The sequence below is a fragment of the Leucoraja erinacea genome, chromosome 7 (genome assembly GCF_028641065.1).
Source record: "Leucoraja erinacea ecotype New England chromosome 7, Leri_hhj_1, whole genome shotgun sequence".
Lineage (NCBI taxonomy): Eukaryota > Metazoa > Chordata > Chondrichthyes > Rajiformes > Rajidae > Leucoraja > Leucoraja erinaceus.
The window spans coordinates 14,254,730-14,277,727 of NC_073383.1; the positions used below are offsets into that span (position 1 = coordinate 14,254,730).

General features: G+C 40.0%; 1 protein-coding gene across 10 annotated transcripts in view; it reads right to left on the minus strand.

Moving 5' to 3' along the window:
* ankrd44 (ankyrin repeat domain 44) overlaps window positions 1-22,998 on the minus strand; it is a 170,884-nt gene that overhangs the window by 48,055 nt on the left and 99,831 nt on the right. For all 10 annotated transcript variants that reach the window (XM_055637804.1, XM_055637798.1, XM_055637805.1 and 7 more), the window contains 3 exons: window positions 4,680-4,751; window positions 4,368-4,569; window positions 1,231-1,318 (listed from right to left, as the gene is read on the minus strand). In XM_055637804.1, the coding sequence (XP_055493779.1) occupies window positions 1,231-1,318; window positions 4,368-4,569; window positions 4,680-4,751 (362 nt within the window). The remainder of the gene's footprint in view (window positions 1-1,230; window positions 1,319-4,367; window positions 4,570-4,679; window positions 4,752-22,998) is intronic.

Here is a 22,998-nt window from a genome sequence, read left to right on the forward strand (position 1 = left end):
CCTTATATTTGGGTAAAAAAATAGCGTCTTCATTGCCGGGAAATACGGCATTTAAAAATACCATATAGCACCAAGAAATTTACTTACCACATCATTTGTACATGAACTCCATTCTTCTCTCTTTGTTTCTTTTCTTAAGATTATGGCAATCCATGTTTGAAAAACCCACCAAGAAACTTGCGCTGTGCATGCGCAGTAGGCTGCTGCGCATGCGCAGTACTGCAAAGGCAGAATTTCAGCTGCCTTCAGTCCCCTGGAAATTGACGGCTTGAAGCAGCGTCAATGGCACGTCAGCGGCACAGACCTTCGCGTGTTACATGTACTGCAGATGAAAGGCACGGAGAATTATGCCTACCTAAGAGATGGATCTCTTAGGTAGTAATTATTCTCCTATGCCTTTACTATTTATATTTAATAACTACCATTTTATTATTTTAGTCAGGGTGGGCAGTGCCTACCTTGCCTACCCTGATGGCACGTGCCTGCATTTAAATTATTAAATACATTCTGCGAGTCATTTGAATACTTGTTTCTGTTCCCTCCAATATCCAAATCACAATTTGCAGATTTGAATCAGGATTTCTGTTGGTCATTTTTAATAATCAATTTGATGTAATTGCATTGTGGGGGGGTGGGGGGAGGAGGTGTGGTGTTAAATTCCTTCAGTGCAGGACAACTTTAGGAATTAAGATAAAATTCACCATTAGGAAGGATGTGAAGATTTGTACGAGGAATCAAAATATTTTATTACAACGATTCCAGTGATGAAGGATATGGTGGTGATAGATGTGGTTATTTTAGAAAACATAAGGCCAACACTGATTTGATTTTAGTGTTTAAAAATGTGAAAAGCTCAAATTGAAAAGAAAAAAATATGGCTGAGGGATTGATGAGCAGAGTGAACAGATTAAATTTAATTGGCAAAAGAACCAGTCGTAACACAAGAAAATAAAACTCTCACTCATATGTACGCCTTATAGTGTGATGTATACAGAATCAATAGTTTTCAAAAGGAAATCAGTGAAGAAAAATAAATTGCAGGATACTGGGGAACGTATGAACTTAATTCCTCTCCAAAAAAGTTACAGTCTCAACAGACAATCATGAGTCAGTGGAGAGACACAGAAGAAGTAATCCACTTAGTTCAATAACCAGAAAAAGCTCTAAAAACTGATGGAGAAAATGTAATATTTGTTTTCTAACTGTGAAATAAAATCATTGTCTACTTACTGTCCTTTGCCATCTGTCACATCAACTGCATCCAAACCTTCTACACCCTCAATCAACATGCGTAGACATGTTGTATGACCATTAGAAACTACAACAGAAAAGAGATTCACATGTACTGCTCCGCTTCATTTCATCATATCAAAGATAATATACATGTAAACCAAAGATGAAGTATGTTTACAACAATAGGTAAAAAAGCAAAGCCATGATTTTATATATCTTGTTTGCTTCACATTAGACTGGTTGTTACAAATATTCTCTGCAAAGTTTTCTCCCTCAGATTAGCAAAAGGAGTGATTATTCGTCATATTGGTGGGAAGAAAAATCGATACCCACTTGGGCATAATTTGCGCGACATCATTTACACGCATGTGATGTGCGTATGGCGTGCATTACGCGCGCATGGTGCGTGGTGACATAGGCAGGGTCGCGCGCTGCGCCCCAGGATTTTGTGATTCAAAAAATCTTTGCGCGCCACCTGCGTGACGTGCAAATGACGGGACAGTGGGACAAGCCCTTTACTCTTACTTTCCTGTTTAACTTTAAATGGCAGCCATGAAGCTGATTGCAATGCTGGAGCATCCATTAATTTAAGATGTAATTAAGATTGGGAGATAAATTGGTTGGCTTTGTTGTGATCCATATATGGCATATAAAACACTATTAACATTGTCCATAGCTTTAATTTAATAAAAAATAACTAAAGTAATAACACAGAAAGGCACAGTGGTGTCGTGGTAGAGCTATTGCCCTACTGCGCCACACACCTGGGTTCGATCCTGGCTACGGGTGCTGTCTGTACGGAGTTTGTACGTTCTCCCCATGACCTGCGTGGGTTTTATCTGAGATCTTCGGTGTCCTCCCACACTCCAAAGATGTACAGGTTTGAAGGTTAAATAGCTTGGTATTAAAATAAAATTGCCCCTAGTGTGTGTCAGATAGTGTTAATGTGCAGGGATCACTGGTTGGCATAGACCTGGATTGTCGAAGGGCCTGTTTCTGTGCTATATCTTTAAACTAAATCTGAATGTTTCTCAAAGGAATACCAGATAGAAAAATGCCTCAAAGTACAGTCACTGTATTCAAGTTTACTTTAGTTTATAATTGTGACATGTATCAAGGTACAGTGAAAAGCCTTTTTTATGTACTATCTAGTCAGCAAATAGACTATACATGATTACAATCAAACCATCCACACTCTACAGATACAGGATAAAGGGTACAACATTTAGTGCAAGATTAAGTCCAATAAAATGTAGTTAAAGATAGTTTGAAGGTCTCCAATCAGGTAGATGGAAGGTCAGAACCACTCTCTAGCTGGTGTGGGGACGGTTCAATTGCCTGATAACTGCTGGGAAGAAACTATCCCTGAATCTGGAGGTATGAGTTTTCAACCTCTGTACCTCTTGCCGGATGACAGAGGAAGAGAAAGTGACCAGGGTGAGACTGGTGTTTGATTATGCTGGTGGCCTTGCCAAGGCAGCGTGAAGTGTAGATGGAGTCAATGGAAAGGAGGTTTGTTTGCGTGATGGTCCGGGCTACGTCCACAACTTTCTGCAGTTTCTTGCAGTCTTGAATGGAGCTATTCCCAAACTGTACTACGATGCATCCTGATAAAATGCTTTCCACGAACATCTGTAGAAGTTGGTGAGGATTGTTGGGGACATGCCAAACTTCCTAAGCCTTCTAAGGAAGTAGAGACATGGTGTGCTTTCTTGGGCATTGCTTCAATGTGGCTGGTCCATGACAAATTGTTGGTGATATTTATTCCTAAGAACTTGAAGCTTTAAACCATCTCTACTTCGGCACCCTCAATATATACAGGGGTGTGTGCTGCTTCACTTTCTGAAGTCGATTATAATACCCTTTGCCTTGCTGTCAACTGATGGAGAGATTGTTGTCTTGGCACCGTTATACGGTTCTCAATCTCCTTCCTGTACTTTGCCTTGTCATTATTTGATATCTGGCCCACTGCAGTGGTGTTGTCTGAAAATTTGTAAATTGAGTTGGATTGGTATTTGGCAGAGAAGTGACAAGATTTTTAAAAAATCATTGCCGTGTAAAATTTCTTAATATATCAGGCATTCAGTTGCAACTCGTGTTTCTCAAAAAGAGTCGAGAAAAGGGTAAAAACATCATGATGCATCCAATGAACAATGTTCACAAATATCATCAGCACTGCTTCTTCACCTCTTATCACTACCACCCTTTGTAAACTCTCAAATAATGTCGCAGTTGAAAACATAAAACAGTAACCCCAAAGTAGAAGAAAGAATTGAAGTCATTTTGCAACAGTTGGAAAGCACTGATCTAAGCTGCATCCTGCATCAAGATTTGATACATGGAGAAAACACCGATCCAAACTGCATCATTAGATTCAAATAGAATCAGCAAGCAAAGCAACAGAGAGTGACATTTCTCAATTCACCCAGCTGTTTTTGCCTTCTGGCCTATCAAAAACAGTCAATGACAATAGATGTTAGAAAATGCATGGCTACATTCCTTCAAGCAAACGAGGGTAATTTGAAGATGACTAACATTAATAATAATTGGATTGGGTCAATAGTTGAATAGACCACTGTTTCGCTTATGGAATCCTGCGATTCAATCCAATCAAATTAAAAGATAAAATTCAAATCTTAATGACGATATCCAAGTCCAAAAGGAGTTTCAGCGCCTACAAATGCCCTTTGGTTATCACCTAGATGCAAAAGAATAATGTTTGGTGTTTAAGAAATTGTAATATTTATGCATGTCGCAACTGCCAAACAGAGAGCCAAGTACTGAACACGAAAAATGTAGATTTTGTATTTTTCATCCAGTTGTGGATTTGATGTTTGTAATCCAAGGAAAAGGTTCTAAAAAGTTTCTTAGTTCCTGAAATGCTCCAGAATCCGTCAAAATTCACAAATCATATTAAATTTTACGTTTTTCTTCCTCTACCTAAATAGATGATTACATCAGATTCGAAAATGTGGATTTCAACAAAATAATTGATTATCTTTTTATGCTGTGCCAAAAGATCACCTTCATGTATTAATAGACAATAGACAATAGGTGCAGGAGGAGGCCATTCGGCCCTTCGAGCCAGCACCGCCATTCAATGTGATCATTAACAAAAATAAATATATCGGTACCTGCTGCATGAAGTGGGGTTCTTTTCGCTACACCATCTTTTACTAGTATGGATGCGCCCTGATTAATGAGGGCTTCAACACATTCATTGTGACCTCTAAAGGATGATAAATCTAAAGCTGTACGTCCATTTATGTCTTTCACATCAAGATCGTCAATGGAGAGAATAAGCACCTCAAGTGCCTGATAATGACCATTATAGGCCTAGAAAGAAATGTCAGAAACAAACACAATTAAGTAAATAATTTCAATTCAGTGTAAAATTATACAGATTTTTTTATTAGTGTTTATGAAAATCAAATTAATTAACTTACAGCCAAATGCAATGGGCTCTTTGGAGCTGTGGAATCAGGATCATCAAAATTGTGCCGAGTGGCTTCCATAAGCTAAAAAAAGACAAATTATCTTTTGTAGAATAAATATTACCATACAAAACTTTTTTTTACTATGCCAAATACAATAAAAGTGTTGTACAAAAGCTCTGCCGGTTACGGGGCTGTAATAACTTAAATTAGTCATCAAAAATTCAAATATTTTATAAAGTGCAGAATTCAGTTTGTATATTCATGCTGCTGGCTTGTTGTACGTATATACAACTTGCTATATTACACGAAGAGGAAATTCGCCAAAATAAATTAAAAACCTTTTCATAAATGCATGCAAAATAATGAAAATGTGAGAGTTCTAATTAAGCAACCCAAAACAAGCAAGCTGTGATGCAGCTACGTGAAATCACTCAAACATACTTTGCTTTATTACTATCATATTATCCAGAAAGGGAGCACATTTCGTTGAATGCTTTAACCAAACAATAAGATACTTAAACTATGGATATTGAATTAAAACAAATGAAAAAATAAACACACTTCAGCAAAAAAGTGATTAAGAAACTATCAATGGTTTTGGTTTAAAAAAATAAGTGCTACAGTCAGGTAAAGATCTATGGAAACGACACACATTGTAAATCCAACAATGGCCAAAGTAAAATTACCTGTAATAGGCTATTTCTATTGGGAATTAGTTTAGAAAAAAGACAGCTGTACACTGAGACATCATGATAACTTGACCAGAGATTTTTCTTTTTATAAAAAAACATTTAAATTCAAAACTTTAAGAAGTATATTCAAATGTTTTTAAATTTTATTTTGCTCATCTGGAACACATAACAAGCAGAATGATACACTTAGCGAGCATGAGCTAGCCATCTCCAACAACTTATTGTTCGTTGCCTCTTTCTTGGAGTTGATGCACTGTTGAATTTGCATTATAGAGTGGTTGTTTATCTTTTTTGGTGTCAGTATTAGTCACAACTGAAGTACTAATTTGTGGAACAGTGAAAGCCCATTTTGTTATTGCAACTTTGAGATGAACATTGTATCTGCAGTGTTATCCAAGGAAATCCAGGCAAAATGGGCTCACACTCAGAAATGATTGATGCTCAAAAAGGCTAGCAGTTGCCTCAAGAAGGTTGGCAGTTGCCTCAAAAAGGCTGGCAGTATCATCAAGGACCCACACCATCCGGGCCACAAACTCATCTCCCTGCTACCTTCAGGCAGAAGGTACAGGTGCCTGAAGACTGCAACAACCAGGTTCAGGAATAGCTACTTCCCCACAGTCATCAGGCTATTAAACTTGGCTCAGACAAAACTCTGAACATTAATAGCCCATTTATCTGTTATTTGCACTTTATCAGTTTATTTATTCATGTGTATATATATTTATATAATGGTATATGGACACACTGATCTGTTTTGTAGTCAATGCCTACTATGTTCCGTTGTGCTGAAGCAAAGCAAGAATTTCATTGTCCTGTCAGGGGCACATGACAATAAACTCTCTTGAACTTGAACTTGACATTAAGTCGTAGCTCAGTGCAGCAAAAGAATAATGACATGCAATGTACAGAATAACTAAATCAAAACTGTATCAAAACTAGTTTCATGAAAAACTGAAATTCATCCCAATAAATGCATCATGCAGCCATGTAATGATTACTTACAAACTCCAAGGAGATTTTGCTGGCAATCTAATTTAAAAAAGTGAACATCAAGGTAATGGCAACATACTTAACAGAAATAAAAATGGTAATATGGAAATGTTTTTCTTCCTTCAGTGTGAACAGTAACAGATTTGGTAGTAACAGATTTTATATATATATATATATATATATATATATATATATATATATAGAAATAACAGCCTTATTTTAAATAACAGCCTTATTTTAAAATTGATGAAATTATATATTTTTATCATCAATCTACACACAATAACCCAGAATGAAGAAGCGAAAACAGGTGTTTAGAAATTTTTGCAAAGTAATTAAAAAGAAATAACTGAATTATAACATTTACACAAATATTCAGACCCTTTGCCATGACACTCAAAATTGAGCTTAGGTTCATCCTGTTTCCATTGATTATCCTTGAGATGTTTCTACAACTTGACTGGAGTCCACCAGTGGCAAATTAAATTGATTGTACATGATTTGGAAAGGCACACACCTGTCTATATAAGGTCCCACAGTTGACAGTGCAAGTCAGAGCAAACACCAAGCCACGAAGACAAAAAAATTGTCAGTAGACCTCCGAGACAGGATTGTGTCACGACACAGATCTGGGGAAGGGTATAAAACAATTTCTGCAGCATTCAAGGTCCCAAAGAACACCGTGGCCTCCGTCATTCTTAAATGGAAGTATTTAGATCCAGCAGGACTCTTCATAGAGCTGGCCCCCCAGCCAAACTGAGCAATCGGGGGAGAAGGGCCTTGGTCAGGGAGGTGACCAAGAACCCAATGGTCACTCTGTCAGAGCTCCAGAGTTCCTCTGTGGAGATGGGAGAACCTTCCAGAAGGAGAACTATATCTGCAGCACTCCATCAATCAGGCCTTTATGGTAGAGTGGCCAGACGGAAGCCACTCCTCAGTAAAAGGCACATGACAGCCCGCTTGGAGTTTGCCAAAAGGCATGAGAAACAAGATTCTCTGGTCTGATGAAACCAAGATTGAACTCTTTGGCCTGAATGCCAAGCGTCATGTCTGGAGGAAACTAGGCACCGCTCATCACCTGGCCAATACCAATACCATATGGTGTGGGGATGTTTTTCAGCGGCAGGAACTGGGGGACTAGTCAGGATTGAGGGAAAGATGAACAGAGCAAAGTACAGAGAGATCCTTGCTCCAGAGCATTCCAGAGCGTTCTGGACCTCAGACTGGGGCGGAGGTTCACCTTCCAACAGGACAACGACCCTAAGCTCACAGCCAAGACAACGCAGGAATGGCTTTGTGACAAGTCTGTTAATGTCCTTGCGTGGCCCAGCCAGAGCCCGGACTTGAACCCGATTGAACATCTCTGAAGGGACCTGAAAATAGCTGTGCATCCTCATCCAACCTGACAGAGCTTGAGAGGATCTGCAGAGAAGAATGGGAGAAATTACCCAAATACAGGTGTCAAGCTTGTAGCGTCATACCCAAGAAGACTTGAGGCTGTAATCGCTGCCAATGGTGCCTCAATAAAGTACTGAGTAATGGGTCTGAATACTTATGTAAATGTGATATTTCAGTAATTTATTTTTAATTACTTTGCAAAAATTTCTAAATACCTGTTTTCGCTTTTTTATTATGGGGTATTGTGTGTAGATTGATGATAAACAAAATGAATTTAATCCATTTTAGAATAAGGCTGTAAAGTAACAAAATGTGGTAAATGTGAAGGAGTCTGAATACTTTCTGAATGCACCGTGTGTAAATACATACACGCACGCACTTCTATTCATATGCTACAGTCATGGACCAAAGCAATCTGTTTGCTCTTTGTCTTGTCTTGGAATTTTCAAATTCCTTCCTCTGAAGTTACCCAATTTAAGTGAAAGTTTGATTAAATCATCACTAATGTTTTAATCACAAGAAACCAACATTTCACATTTCAGTGTAATGTAGTACAGCTAAGCTTTTAGTGATTTATTTTAGTGACTTATTTTCCCAATCATTGGAACATGTCATGACTTCACTTTCACTGATCCAAAGTCTCAAATGTTATGCTTGTTTGGATGCCAATTTATCTGCCATTTATCACCATCCATTTGATCCAAAATGGATCAGTTGGCAGCACCCTTGCACATGTCAAAATGTTTAGGGTGCAAATCCAACTCCAAAAAGAAAATCAATGCATTAGATGGCAAACTAAATTGCCAAAATAGGCCCCCTTTGTTCTTCCCTCCCTCCACCCCTTCCTTACAGCAGTCCCCCCACGCCGGGTCCACCAATGTCCATCCCCCTCCCTCACGGCGCTCCCCCCACACCAGGTCCCCATTGTGAGAAAGTGAACTAGTGTTCTCTCACCAGAAATCAATTAATAAAACAAAGGACAAATTATTCTAAGAGATGGGTAAGGGAATGCAGCATTACTTTTGGATTAGTTTAGCGATACAGCACGGAAACAGGCCATTCGATCCACCGAGTCCGCGTCAACCAGTGATCACCCCTTACCCTAACACTATGCCACACGCTAGGGGCAATTTACAATTTTACTGAAGCCTATAAACCTGGATGTTTTTGGAGCGTGAGAGTAAACTGGAGCACTTGAAGAAAACCCACATGATCACCCAAAATCAGGATCGAACCCGGGTCTCTGGCGCTGTAAGCAGCAGCTGTACTGCTACACCATTGTGCTACCGCGAATCAGAACTCTACAAGAAGAATTCTCACACCCTTTCATCTAAGTCCCTAAATAGGCAACTGCTCATCCAGTCTGTGAACAGAGATTCTTACGGTCCCAATCAAGTAAAACAGCCTCCTGTAATCAACCATGTCAATCCCTTCAAGACTTTTTAAGACCACCTTTCATTTTTCTAAACTACGCAGAAAGTAAGCCAGCTCTTCTCCTAGGATGTTCTCCCACTCCAGGAGTCATTCCAACAAACATTCATCACAAAAGATAGACACAAAATGCTGAGGTACTCAGCGAGTCAGGCAGCATCTCTGGAGAAAAGGAATAGGTGACGTTTTGGCGAGAGACCCGTCATCAGTCTGATAAAGTGTCTCGATCCAAAACGTCACCTAGTCCTTTTCTCCAGAAATGTTACCTGAACCAATGAATTACTCCAGCAGTTTGTGTCTATATTTAGTGCAAACCAGCATCTGCAGTTCCTTCTTAAACATTCACCACAATCAAAGGAACAAAAAATATGCCTAGTATTCCAGATGTGATCTCACCTCATAAGAGACTGCAGTTGCTAGAATTGTGAACAGAAAAGTAAACTGCTGGAGGAACTCGGCAGGTCAGGTAGTATCCATGTTGGGAAATGGACCAACACTGCCTGTCTATTTGTTTAAGAAGGAACTGCAGATGCTGGAAAATCGAAGGTAGACAAAAGTGCTGGAGAAACTCAGCGGGTGCAGCAGCATCGAAACTCGGCCCGAAACGTTGCCTATTTCATTCGCTCCACAGATGCTGCTGCACCCGCTGAGTTTCTCCAGCACTTTTGTCTGCCTGTCTATTTCCCTTCACAAGTACTACCTGACCCACTGGGTTCCTCTTACAGTTTTTCTAAATCTCACCAAACCCCCATCTAAATACAACAAAATGTCTTTAATGATTTACTGCAATGCTTTTTTAAAAGACCAACAAGTTATTTATTGTCATAAGATTTTTGAAGAATTCAATTGACTCACAAACCCCACATCACGTTGGCTTCTAGGTTACCACAATATTGTGAAAAATGTGCTTTGAGTTTTCATTCCTGAATAGTTCAGCTCTAAGATTTAATTTTGTTTGGTTACTCTGTAACAATCCCATCAAAGCCTTTTATCAATATATATATTTCATTGATTTGCTGAAAAGAAGTGCTGGTTTAGATTTTCACTCAAACATATATCCCTCAGATTGTAATAAGATTTTTAATTAACGAGCGTAGTCAGGCTGCAAAATAGAATATGATGGTTTGTTCTCATAAAGAAAACTATTCATTGCTATAAATACTTAATGCAGTTCCATTAACATTGCTGGAATTCGGTTAATCACAAAAATGAACTTTTGAGAATAGAAAATTTAATCCCATTTTGAAACAGTACTAGATTTCAAATCACTGAAATTGAAAATCACTGTTAGAACATAGAACATAGAAATTAGGTGCAGGAGTAGGCCATTCGGCCCTTCGAGCCTGCACCGCCATTCAATATGATCATGGCTGATCATCCAACTCAGTATCCCGTACCTGCCTTCTCTCCATACCCTCTGATCCCCTTAGCCACAAGGGCCACATCTAACTCCCTCTTAAATATAGCCAATGAACTGGCCTCAACTACCCTCTGTGGCAGAGAGTTCCAGAGATTCACCACTCTCTGTGTGAAAAAAGTTCTTCTCATCTCGGTTTAAAGGATTTCCCCCTTATCCTTAAGCTGTGACCCCTTGTCCTGGACTTCCCCAACATCGGGAACAATCTTCCTGCATCTAGCCTGTCCAACCCCTTAAGAATTTTGTAAGTTTCTATAAGATCCCCTCTCAATCTCCTAAATTCTAGAGAGTATAAACCAAGTCTATCCAGTCTTTCTTCATAAGACAGTCCTGACATCCCAGGAATCAGTGTGGTGAACCTTCTCTGCACTCCCTCTATGGCAATAATGTCCTTCCTCAGATTTGGAGACCAAAACTGTACGCAATACTCCAGGTGTGGTCTCACCAAGACCCTGTACAACTGCAGTAGAACCTCCCTGCTCCTATACTCAAATCCTTTTGCAATGAAAGCCAACATACCATTCGCTTTCTTCACTGCCTGCTGCACCTGCATGCCTACCTTCAATGACTGGTGTACCATGACACCCAGGTCTCGCTGCATCTCCCCCTCTCCCAATCGGCCACCATTTAGATAATAGTCTGCTTCCCCGTTTTTGCCACCAAAATGGATAACCTCACATTTATCCACATTATACTGCATCTGCCAAACATTTGCCCACTCACCCAGCCTATCCAAGTCACCTTGCAGTCTCCTAGCATCCTCCTCACAGCTAACACTGCCCCCCCAGCTTAGTGTCATCCACAAACTTGGAGATATTGCCTTCAATTCCTTCATCCTGATCATTAATATATATTGTAAATAGCTGGGGTCCCAGCACTGAGCCTTGCGGTACCCCACTAGTCACTGCCTGCCGTTGTGAAAAGGACCCGTTTACTCCTACTCTTTGCTTCCTGTTTGCCAGCCAGTTCTCTATCCACATCAATACTGAACCCCCAATGCCGTGAGCTTTAAGTTTGTATACTAATCTCTTATGTGGGACCTTGTCGAAAGCCTTCTGGAAGTCCAGATACACCACATTCACTGGTTCTCCCCTATCCACGCTACTAGTTACATCCTCGAAAAATTCTATAAGATTCGTCAGATACGATTTACCTTTCGTAAATCCGTGCTGACTTTGTCCAATGATTTCACCACTTTCCAAATGTGCTGCTATCCCATCTTTAATAACTGACTCTAGCAGTTTCCCCACTACCGATGTTAGGCTAACTGGTCTGTAATTCCCCGTTTTTTCTCTCTCCCTCCCTTCTTAAAAAGTGGGGTTACGTTTACTACCCGCCAATCCTCTGGAACTACTCCAGAATCTAAGGAGTTTTGAAAGATTTTGAAAGAGCGTTGATTTATTTACGAGTTTAACAATGGTCACTGATGAGATTTAATACTTTAAAACTTTGTAAAACATCGCTAATTCATGCCTTTGCACACAAAGAATCAAAGCAATTACATTTGATAAGGCATCTTAAATGTAACTAACTGATGCAATGAGTGAAACCTGCCAACCTCATTAATTCAATCTACTCCACTTTCAAGTCTGCTTTTATTCTTTAACACTGATTTTCAAATTAGTGGTAAAGATTGCAGATTCAGTATTAATAGACATAACTTCTGTTTATAAGGTACACAAAAATGCTGGAGAAACTCAGCGGTTGCAACAGCATCCATGGAGCGAAGGAAATAGGTAACGTTTCGGGCCAAAACCCTTCTTCAGCTCCAGCATTTTTGTGTACCTTCAATTTTCCAGCATCTGCAGTTCCTTCTTGAACACTTCTGTTTATAGTTTGTTGATAATTATGTGGAATAATAAAACATCCACCTTCAATATTTTTCCACAATTCCCAATAACTTTTCAGACAAATATTTATATTATAACTAAAGAATGTTACGCACTATAGGAATTTTTCTTCAACCAACTGAAATTACCAATTTGTGCTTTTGTTTGCAAATAAATTAGCAAAATTAAAATATAGATGAGGTCACATTTTTTCTACTTTCTCACACAGATTTATTCCTGTTACATATATATAAAATCTAAGTTTGTTTTGAGGTTTTTTAATGATAATTTACATAATATTAAATTAAGAATTGTCATAGAGCAATACAGTGTGGAAACAGGCCCTTTGGCCCAACTCGTCCACACCGCCAACAATGTCCCAGTTACACTAGTTCCACTTGCCTGCACTTGGGCCATATCCCTCCAAACCTGTCCTATGCATGTACCTGTCAAACTGTTTCTTAAACAATGGAATAGTCCCAGCCTCAACTACCTCCTCTGGCAGCTTGTTCTATACACCTACCACCCTTTGTGTGAAAAAGGTACCCCTCGGATTTCTATTAAACTTTTTCCCCTTCACCTTGAACCTATGTCCTTTGGCCCTCAATTCCCCTACTCTTGATGAAGCCAAATTTTAGTTAAAAATATAATAAGATATTAAATTGGCTTCTGGGCTAGCTTACAGCTTATATTTAGTCTCAAATTACGCTTGCCTTAGGTTGCGGGTGTGTGAGATAAAAAATCCTATAACATTGTCTCCCAAGTGACAAGCAGAGAGGAGAAGCTAGAGAGATCTCTTTGAGTAAGATGCCATAAACCAAATGGCCAATGTTTATGGGGGAGGAGGCGACAAAGGAAGAAAGAAACAGCTAGTCACATCTTTGAAGTAAGATGCCATAAACCAAGTGTCCTATGTTTATGAGGGACCAAGTGACAGAGAGGAAGCAGCGAAAGAGCTAGGGTGATCTCTTTGAAGATAAAATGACCTAAACCAAATGGCCAATGTTTTTAGTATATCTTGTACCATGTAAACAAAATGCCTTTGATGTGATGCATTCTGTGGAAACCTTTTCCTGTACCTCTGACCATGACTAATGTCTGTGGAATGTGCTAAGGGGACAAAAAAAACCTATTTAATGCAATGTAATTCTGTTGTTCAGAGAAGTGGACCGAGGACAGTCGAGTGTCTACATTGGTCACTTAGCTGGAATTCTCGCTCCCTTCCATCGGCCGATGTTAAGTAAAGTTTTGAACTGATCTACCAAACAGTTTGTGTGGTGTCTGTTTATTAAGAAGCGAACCTGGTTTAGTAGTTAAGAAAAGTAGCCTTTTCACTCAGGGCAAAAGATTCTGTGCATCTACCCGATCTATTCCTCTATAAGATCTCCCCTCATCATCCTGCGCTCCATGGAATAGAGACCAACCTACTCAACCTCTCCCTATAGGTCACACCCTCTAGTCCTGGCAACGTCCTTGTAATTTTTTTCTGAACCCTTTCAAGCTTGACAATATCTTTCCTATAACATGGTGCCCAGAACTGAACATGATATTCTAAATGTGGTCTCACCAACATCTTATAAAACTGCAATTTGACCTCCCATCTTCTATACTCAATACTCCGACTGATGAAGGCCAAAGTGCCAAAAGCCTTTTTGACCACCTTATCTACCTGCGACTCGACCTTCAAGGAACCGTGCACCTGTACTCCTAGATCCCTCTGCTCTACAACACTACACAGAGGCCTATCATTTACTGTGTAGGTCCTGCCTTTGTTCGACGTCCCAAAATGGAACCATTCCTCCACCCACCTGACCATCAACCATTCCTCCGCCCATCTGGCCAATCGATCCAGATCCTGCTGCAATCTTTCACAACCATCTGCAAAACCACTAACTTTTGTATCATCAGCAAACTTGCTAATCTTGCCCTGTATGTTCTCATCCAAGTCATTGATGTAGATGACAGACAGCAACGGGCCCAACACCGAACCCTGAGGCACACCATTACTCACAATCCTCCAGTTCGAGAAGCAACCTTCCACCATCACCGTCTGCTTCCTTCCATGGAGCCAATTTGCTATCCATTCAGCTATCTCTCCTTGGATCCCATGCAATCTAACCTTCCAGAACAGTCTAACATGCGGCACCTTGTTAAAGGTTTATCAATCAAAGAATTTCAAATTCACAGTAAATGGAATGGGAAGTGTTGTAGAACAGAGATACTAAGGAGTGCAGGCATATCGTTCCATGAAAATGGCAACACAGTGTTAAGATGTCAAATTTGACATTTAACACACTTGCCTTCATTGGTTAGGATACTGGCACAGGAGTTAGGTTGTCACATTTCAGCTGTGCAAGATATTGATACGTCTGCATCGGAGTAATGAGTTTTAGACTCCCCTACCCTGGGCACTAGTTTAAGGTGTGCGGGGAAAGATTTAGAAGTAACTTTTTCCGTAGAGGGTGGTGTATAAATGGACAGCTGCCTGAGGAAGTGGTTGAGGCGGGTACAATTATGACATTTAAAATACATTTTAAGGCTATATGCATTGGAAAGGTTTGGAGGAATATCAGTCAAACAAAAGCAAATCAGTTATGTAACTTGGTCAGCATGAGTAACTTAGGCTAAAGGGCCTGTATCCGTGGTATTTGGTTCTATGACTATAAATAACTTACATTTTAATTTCATAAAATTTAATTTCATTTAATTTCAAAAGCCCAAAATAGAAAAGAATGAACGTTTTCCCATTGCAAGGAGTTTTCAATAGACAAACTTCTGAAATTTGCCTTGTTGATTAGTTAATTGTGTTTTCAGATCTGTAGTTTATAAACTGCAACTTCCTGAGAGTCCATAAAAATAGTTCCAACATGACTTAATTGAAGCCTAAACATAAAAACGTCCTTCAAACTTTTGGACTTTGTCTAATTTTGTTGATCCTTGTGAACACTATAGAGATAGCAACAGTCCACAAAAATATTTTAGTTTATTAGATATCCTCATTACTACAAATTGAAGTTATGTTCTGTATCTATATTCAGGAGACAGCAACAGCACAAATTGCAGTGCTGCTTCTAGCTTTGGCATGTTGCTGTACAGGCTTTGCCACACAGGAAGATCACAAGTAAAATGCTTCCAACGTCATGCAAAACATTTAGTATTTACTCAATGCTACCCCGGCACATTTGTTTACGTCCTCTATTCATTTTACTAAAATCAAATGAATCAAAAGTATTTGCAGAATGTTAATAGTTTAAAAGTAACCTTTCATACAATGTTTGCAAAACAGTAACATAGAAAATAGGTGCAGGAGTAGGCCATTCGGCCCTTCGAGCCAGCACCGCTATTCGACATGATCATGGTTGATCATCCACAATCAGTACCCCATTCCTGCCTTCTCCCCATATCCCTTGATATTCCTCTAGCCATAAGAGCTCTATCTAACTCTATTTTTAATGCATGCAGTGAATCGGCCTCCACTGCCTTCTGAGGCAGAGAATTCCATGGATTCACAACTGTCTGGGTGAAAACGTTTTTCTGCAGGTCAGTTCTAAATGGCCTACCCCATATTCTTAAGCTGTGGCCCTTGGTTCTGGACTCCCCCAACATCGGGAACATGTTTCCTGCATCTAGCTTGTCCAATCCCTTAATAATTTTCTATGTTTCTATAAGATGCCCTCTCATCCTTCTAAATTCCAGTGAATACAAGCCCAGTCGTTCCATTCTTTCATCATATGACAGTCCCGTCATCCCTGAATTAACCTGGTGAACCTACGCTGCACTCCCTCAATAGCTGTTTATTGTTTGTTTATTTTATTTTTTTAAACAGGGACAGTGCATATTAATAAACATTTACATGTAAATATGCAAGATTATAGCCAATAGCTAATTTCCATCTGTAGTCCCTTTAGTCCCTTTAGCAAGAATGTCCTTCCTCAAATTAGGAGACCAAAACTGCACACACAATACTACAGGTGTAGTCTCACCAGGGCCGTGTATAACTGCAGAAGGACCTCTTTGCTCCTATACTCAAATCCTCTCGTTATGAAAGCCAACATGCCATCAGCTTTCTTCACTGCCTGCTGTACCTGCATGCTTACTTTCAGTGACTGATGTACAAGGACACCCAGGTCTCGTTGCACTATCCCTTTTCCATTCAAATACAGGTGCACAACCTTTTATCCGAAATTCCAAATAACGAAAAGCTCCGAATAGCGGACATTTTTTCGGTCCTTGAAGAAAGGTCCTTGAAGACGTTCACCGAGGGCGGCCCGCAGAGGTGACAGCGGAACCTCCGGTCGGTCCTCGAAGAAAGGGGAACTAAATCCCCATTCATAAAAGAGAAGGTGAGGGTATATTGCGCGGGAGGGTTAATAATTGACAATCTGCTGCTGCCTGCACGCCGAGTTAAAAAGTTCCCATGGTAGACTCACGATACATAGTGTATCGTGAGTCTTGCGTGGGAACTTTTTAACTCAGCGGGCAGGCAGCAGCAGATTGTCGCTCCCTTCAGTTTCACCCCACCTACACCCCTCTGCTTCCCTGCCATGTGTGTGACCCCTTCCCTCCCCTCTCCAGCTCCCCGCCCATTGCACCGGCGCGGTGGCTTTGCACTGTCTTCACGTCCGCGATGCCAGCAGGTCAGTGCCAGTCACCGGAGACGTCAGGACCAACGGGACACCGACCCCCAGGCCCACTGCAAGCACGGAGACCCCAGAGACCCACAGCCAGCAGCAGCCCAGCCCCGTTCCAACTCCAGAGGAAAACTGCAAACTGGCCGGAGACGTCAGGACCACCAGAAGCCGCTCCCCGATGGGCCGCTACGGCGACAAGTGGCAGTTCACCCACTGCCCGAGCTGTGCCCCCTCATCGGGACACCGACCCCCAGGCCCACTGCAAGCACGGAGATCCCAGATCAGCAACTCCAGCCCAGCCCCGCTCCAACTCCAGAGGAACACGCTCCCCATAGGGGCAGAAGCTGATGGTGTGCAAGGTACGTCTTGTTCTTGGGGTGGCGCACCTCGGGCTGTGGGCGAACTGCCACTTGTCGCCATAGCGGCCCATCGGGGAGCGGATTCCTCTGGAGTTGGAGGGGGAGGGGGCTATTGTGCTGTTTAATCGCCCCCTACTATCCTAGGGACAGGGAGACACAGCGGCTTTTGAGAATGGTGGGCAATCACTTCCAAAGTTCTGCCCACACAGTCAGTACACCTCTCCTACCCTTGTCTCCCGCACTAAGATCATCTCACAGAGAATGATCCCAGGCTAACCCTCCCTATTCTCTCCTATTCTGCAAGAAAAAACTACATTGAAGACTCAAACTCGTGATCGAGTAAGTACCAGGATCGAGGCGCAAACTTGCGACCTTGCGGATATGAGCCGAGCACTCTACCACTGAGCCAGCCGTTAAAATCTACGCTAAAAATCTTCCATTCCGAAAGCCGAAAAATTCCGAATTACGAAAAGTGTCTGGTCCCAAGGCTTTCGGATAAAAGGTTGTGCACCTGTAATAATCTGCCTTCTTGTTTTTGCCACCAAAGTGGATAACCTCATATTTATCCACATTATATTGTATCTGCCATGCATCTGGCCACTCACCCAACCTATCCTAGTCACCCTGCATTCTTATAGCATCCTCTTCACGGTTCACACTGCCACCCAGCTTTGTGTCATCTGCAAATTAGCTAATGTTACTTTTAATTCCTTCATTTAAATCATTAATATGTATTGTAAATAGCTTTGGTCCCAGTACCGAGCCTTCCGGCACCCCACTAGTCTCTGCCTGCCATTCTGAAAGGGACCTGTTAATTCCTACTCTTTGTTTCCTGTCTGCAACCAATTTTCTATCCATGTCAAACACCCTACGCCCAATACCATGTGCTCTAATTTTGCCTACTAATCTCCTGTGTGGGACCTTATCAAAGACTTTCTGAAAGTCCAGATACACTAGGTATGTTGCAAAACCTACCTGAATCGTCGTTGAGAATCTGTCCCAGCCCGTGTGCGCGATTTTGGCGCTGTTTAGAGGGGGCGGGTTTAAAACGCGATTTTTACTAGGCTGTTGCAATTGAAAATGTTCAGCCTAGTAAATCATTAACGAAAAATCGCTGAAAGACCCCGTCGCAAAAGGTATTATTAGTTTTTATGGCCTTGTATAATAGTTATAGTAGTTTAAAAATCACTCTCTAAACCCGCGACCTCTCGCAGCCCCAGGGTTTTATAAAGCAAACAATTAAAGGTATGTACCTTATTTTTACATTAAAAGGGGCTTCTTAAGAACCCTGTATATAAAGTTTTCTATAGCGAGTAGTTCATTTTGGGCTCTTTATATCCCGCAGTATTTTTCTGGGCATTTGAGGGCACAAATCCAGCGCAATGTGAACGTTCTAAACCAGCGCGTTCACAGGAACCCACTAGAAAGCTGATTTAAAATGGACTTTAATTTACTGCAATTGAACACAAAATTCCTTCCATTTGGCCTATAAATTAATGTAAATGAGATTTTAAAATCATGTTTTATTGTGAATTATTTATGAATATTATTTGGACACTTGGGCTATTTAAAAATGTTAATCATTTATTAAGAAATAGATAGATGTTTAGATCTAGTAATTGAAGTTTGAAATTAGCTACACTTGGGTAACTAACTAATTATATGCTTTAATTTCAGGTCATCCAAGTTAGATTATTTTATATTTGTTTCAGAATGGTTCAATCTACGATAACTGAAAATTTCATTCAGTTCTCTTAATTTTTAAGAAGGTTATGGCCTTTTGACAGCACACGATCACAGCTTTTTTGTTATGTCCATAGAAAATCAATAGGGAACAAGATGCTAATTTCCGAGTATGAAAATAGCCATAACTTTTTAAATACTTGAGATATGAAAGTGAATTAGGTGTCAAATTAAACTTCTTTTTAGGCTTTACCTGATGGGATAAATTACAGACTTGATTTTTTAAATCTCAAAATGTTGTAACATCGCTAGATACACTACATCCACTGGCTCTCCCTTAACCATTTTAATTGGTATATCCTCAAAAAATTCCAGAAGATTAGTCAAGCAATATTTACCCTTCATAAATCCATGCTGCCTTGGACCGATCCTGTTACTGCTATCCAAATGTGCTGTATTACATCTTTAATAAATGACTCCAGCACCTTCCCCAACACCGATGTCAGGCTAACTGGTCTATCATTCCCTGCTTTCTCTCTCCCTCTTTTCTTAAAAAGTGGGATTGCATTAGCTATCCTCCAATCCACAGGAACTGATCCAGAATCTATAGAACATTGGAAAATGATCACCAATGCGTCCACGATTTGCAGAGCCACCTCCTTGAGTACCCTGCGATGCAGACCATCAGGCCCTGGGATTTAACAGCCTTCAGTACCATCAGTCTACCTAACACCATTTCCTGACTAATGTGAATTTTCTTCAGTTCCACCCTCACCCTAGATCCTCTGTCCCCTAGTACTTCTGGAAGATTGGTTCTGTCTTCACTAAAGACGACACAAAGTATCTGTTCAACTCGTCTGCCATTTCCTGTTCCCCATAATAAATTCAACTGTTTCTGTCTTCAAGGGAACCACATTTGTCTTAACTAATATTTTCCTCTTCACATACCTTCACATTCTTCCTCTTTGGAATGAAATGATCCTGCATCTTCTGGATTATTTTTGCACAAATTCCTGCCATTGCTGTTCCACTGTCATCCCTGCTAGGGTCCCTTTCCAGTCAACATTGGCCAGCTCCTCGCTCATGCCTCCATAGTCCCCTTTGTTCAACTGCAATACTGACACCTGATTTTACCTTCTCCCTCTCAAATTGCAGATGAAAACTTATCATATTATGGACACTACCTCCTAATGGTTCCTCGAGTTCCCTTATCAAATCCAGTTCATTGCACATGAATCGTTCATGAAGAAGAATGATTAAAGGTTTATTGTTACAACTTTTGCACATGCAATGGGAACTTGTCAAAATGAAGAGAAACAAATTTACATTTGGCAACAAAATTTTCACAACATGAATGAGTGACAAATTGCTCAGAGTACTTGGTTTTCATCGCAGCCTTTACAATTTAAACTATAAACCAGGTACTCAAATTGGTTGGATGGACTCAGTGGTATCTTTTGCAATGTTACAAAATTGTGAGATTTTAAAAATCAAGTCTGCAATTTATCCCATCAGATAAAGCATAAGATGAAGTTTAACTTGACACCTAATTTACTTTCATATCTCAAGTATTTAAAAAGTTATGGCCATTTTCATACTCGGAAATTAGCATCTTGTTCCCTATTGATTTTCTATGGACATAACAAAAAAGCTGTGATCGTGGACAGTCAAAAGCCCATAACTTTCTTAAAAATTAAGAGAACTGAATAAAAGTTTCAGTTATCATAGATTGAAGCATTCTGAAACAAATATAAATCAATCTTACTTGGATGACCTGAAATTAAAGCATATAATTAGTTAGTTATTCAATTGGAGCTAATTTCAAACTTCAATTACTAGATCTAAACATCTATCTATTTCTTAATAAATGATTAACATTTTTAAATAGCCTGTGTCCAAATAATATTCACAAATAATTCACGATAAAACATGATTTTAAAATCTCATTTACATTAATTTATAGGCCAAATGGAAGGAATTTAGTGTTCAATTGCAGTAAATTAAAGTCAATTTAAATCAGCTTTCTACTGGGTCCCTGTGAACGCGCTGGTTTAGAACGTTCACATTGCGCTAGATTTGTGCCCTCAAATGCCCAGAAAAATACTGCGGGATATAATGGGCCCAAAATGAGCTACTCGCAACTTTAAACTTTGTATAAAGGGATCTTAAGAAGCCCTTTTTAATGTAAAAATAAACAGCCTACCTTATGTTGTCTGCTGTATGAGACCCTGCCGGTTGCCGGTGGTCGGGGGTTTAGAGGTTAATTTTTAACCTACTATAACAATTATATAAAGCCTTTAAAACTAAAAATAGCTAAAGCGACAGAATATTCCAGTGATTTTCCGTTAATAATGAACTAGGCTGATCCTCGATTTGAACAGCCTAGGGAAAATCGCGTTTTAAACCCGCCCCCCTCTAAACGGCGCCAAAATCGCGCACACGGGCTGGGACAGATTTTCAGCGACGCTTCAGGTAGGCTTTGCAACATACCTACATCCTTTATTAATACAATTCAAATTCTTGACTATTCATTCTCTTTATATAAAAGCTTGTGGTGGATAAAAGAATGGAGAACCAAACATCTAAGTTTGACATAAATTTACGGATGAAATCAGAAAATTTCAAAATGTGAATGGATTAAATGAATAGACCTGACCAAAAAAGGTTAGTAATCAACTAATTTGAATGTAATTGCCATATATGGTGCATAGCACGACACAGATGGGGGTGAAAGACTTAAACTGTCAAGCACTTGGATTATCAAAATGTTTATGGAAAGATCCAAAGCAAAATGAGTGATGGAATGATGGGCCTTATATCAAAACAATTAAAACACAAGGGATTAGAAACCCTGATTAAAAACCACACCTGCAGTACAACTTGGAATTCCAAGAACATCACATTAGGGAAGAAATATTGGCCATAAAAGAAATGCTGTGTAGATTTACCAGAATTATACTCTTGCAAATAACATAAGATTAAAAATATATGGTTATATTCTGTGGAGCTGAAGAAATTATTTATCAGATTTTTCAATCATAAGAGAATCTTGTAAAATAATTGGGAACATTTATAGAAATAGACTATTTTATCTCTCAAGCCACTTCTGGCATTCAATGAAATATTTTGAGATTCAACTCAATATATATTGGCTTTTCTCAATAACATTCAGTATGTCAATCCTGATTTTAAAAATTGTGACCTAGCATCAAATGCCAATTGCAGATAGGATTTCAGTGTTGCAGCCGTCGTAAAATTAAAAATCTAGCTGTTGGTTGGTGTCATAGTCAGAGAAATAGTCACACCATAGAAACAGGCTCTTCAGCCCAGCTTGCCCATGACTACCCAGCTGCCGCATCTACACTAGTCCAACCTCCCCACGTTTAGTCCATATCCCTCTAAACCTTTCCTATCCATGTACCTTTTAAATGCTGTAATATAGTGGAGACAGTCTATTTCAGTGTCATGTTCATAAGTTCTTAATAAACTGGAGCAGAATTAGGCCATTCGGCCTGTCAAGTCTGTTCCGCCATTCAATCATGGCAGATTTATCTTTCCCTTTCAACACCATTCTCCTGCCTTCCGTAACCTTTGACACCCGTACTAATCAAGAACATATCAATCTCCGCTTTAAAAATACACAACGACTTGGCCTCCACAGCTGCCTGTGGCAATGAATTCCACAGATTCACCACCCTCTTGCTAAATAAATTCAAAAACCAGCTGTTGGATTGGAGGAGTCAGTGTATTTCAGTTTCAGAACAGCAGTGGGAGAATTCAAAAACCAGCCCTTGGATTGGTCGAGTCAGTGTATTTCAGTATCGGAGCAGTAGCAAGATTTCAAAAGGCAGCTGTTGTATTGGTTTTGTATTTCAGTGTTGAAGCAGCAGTGGGAGAT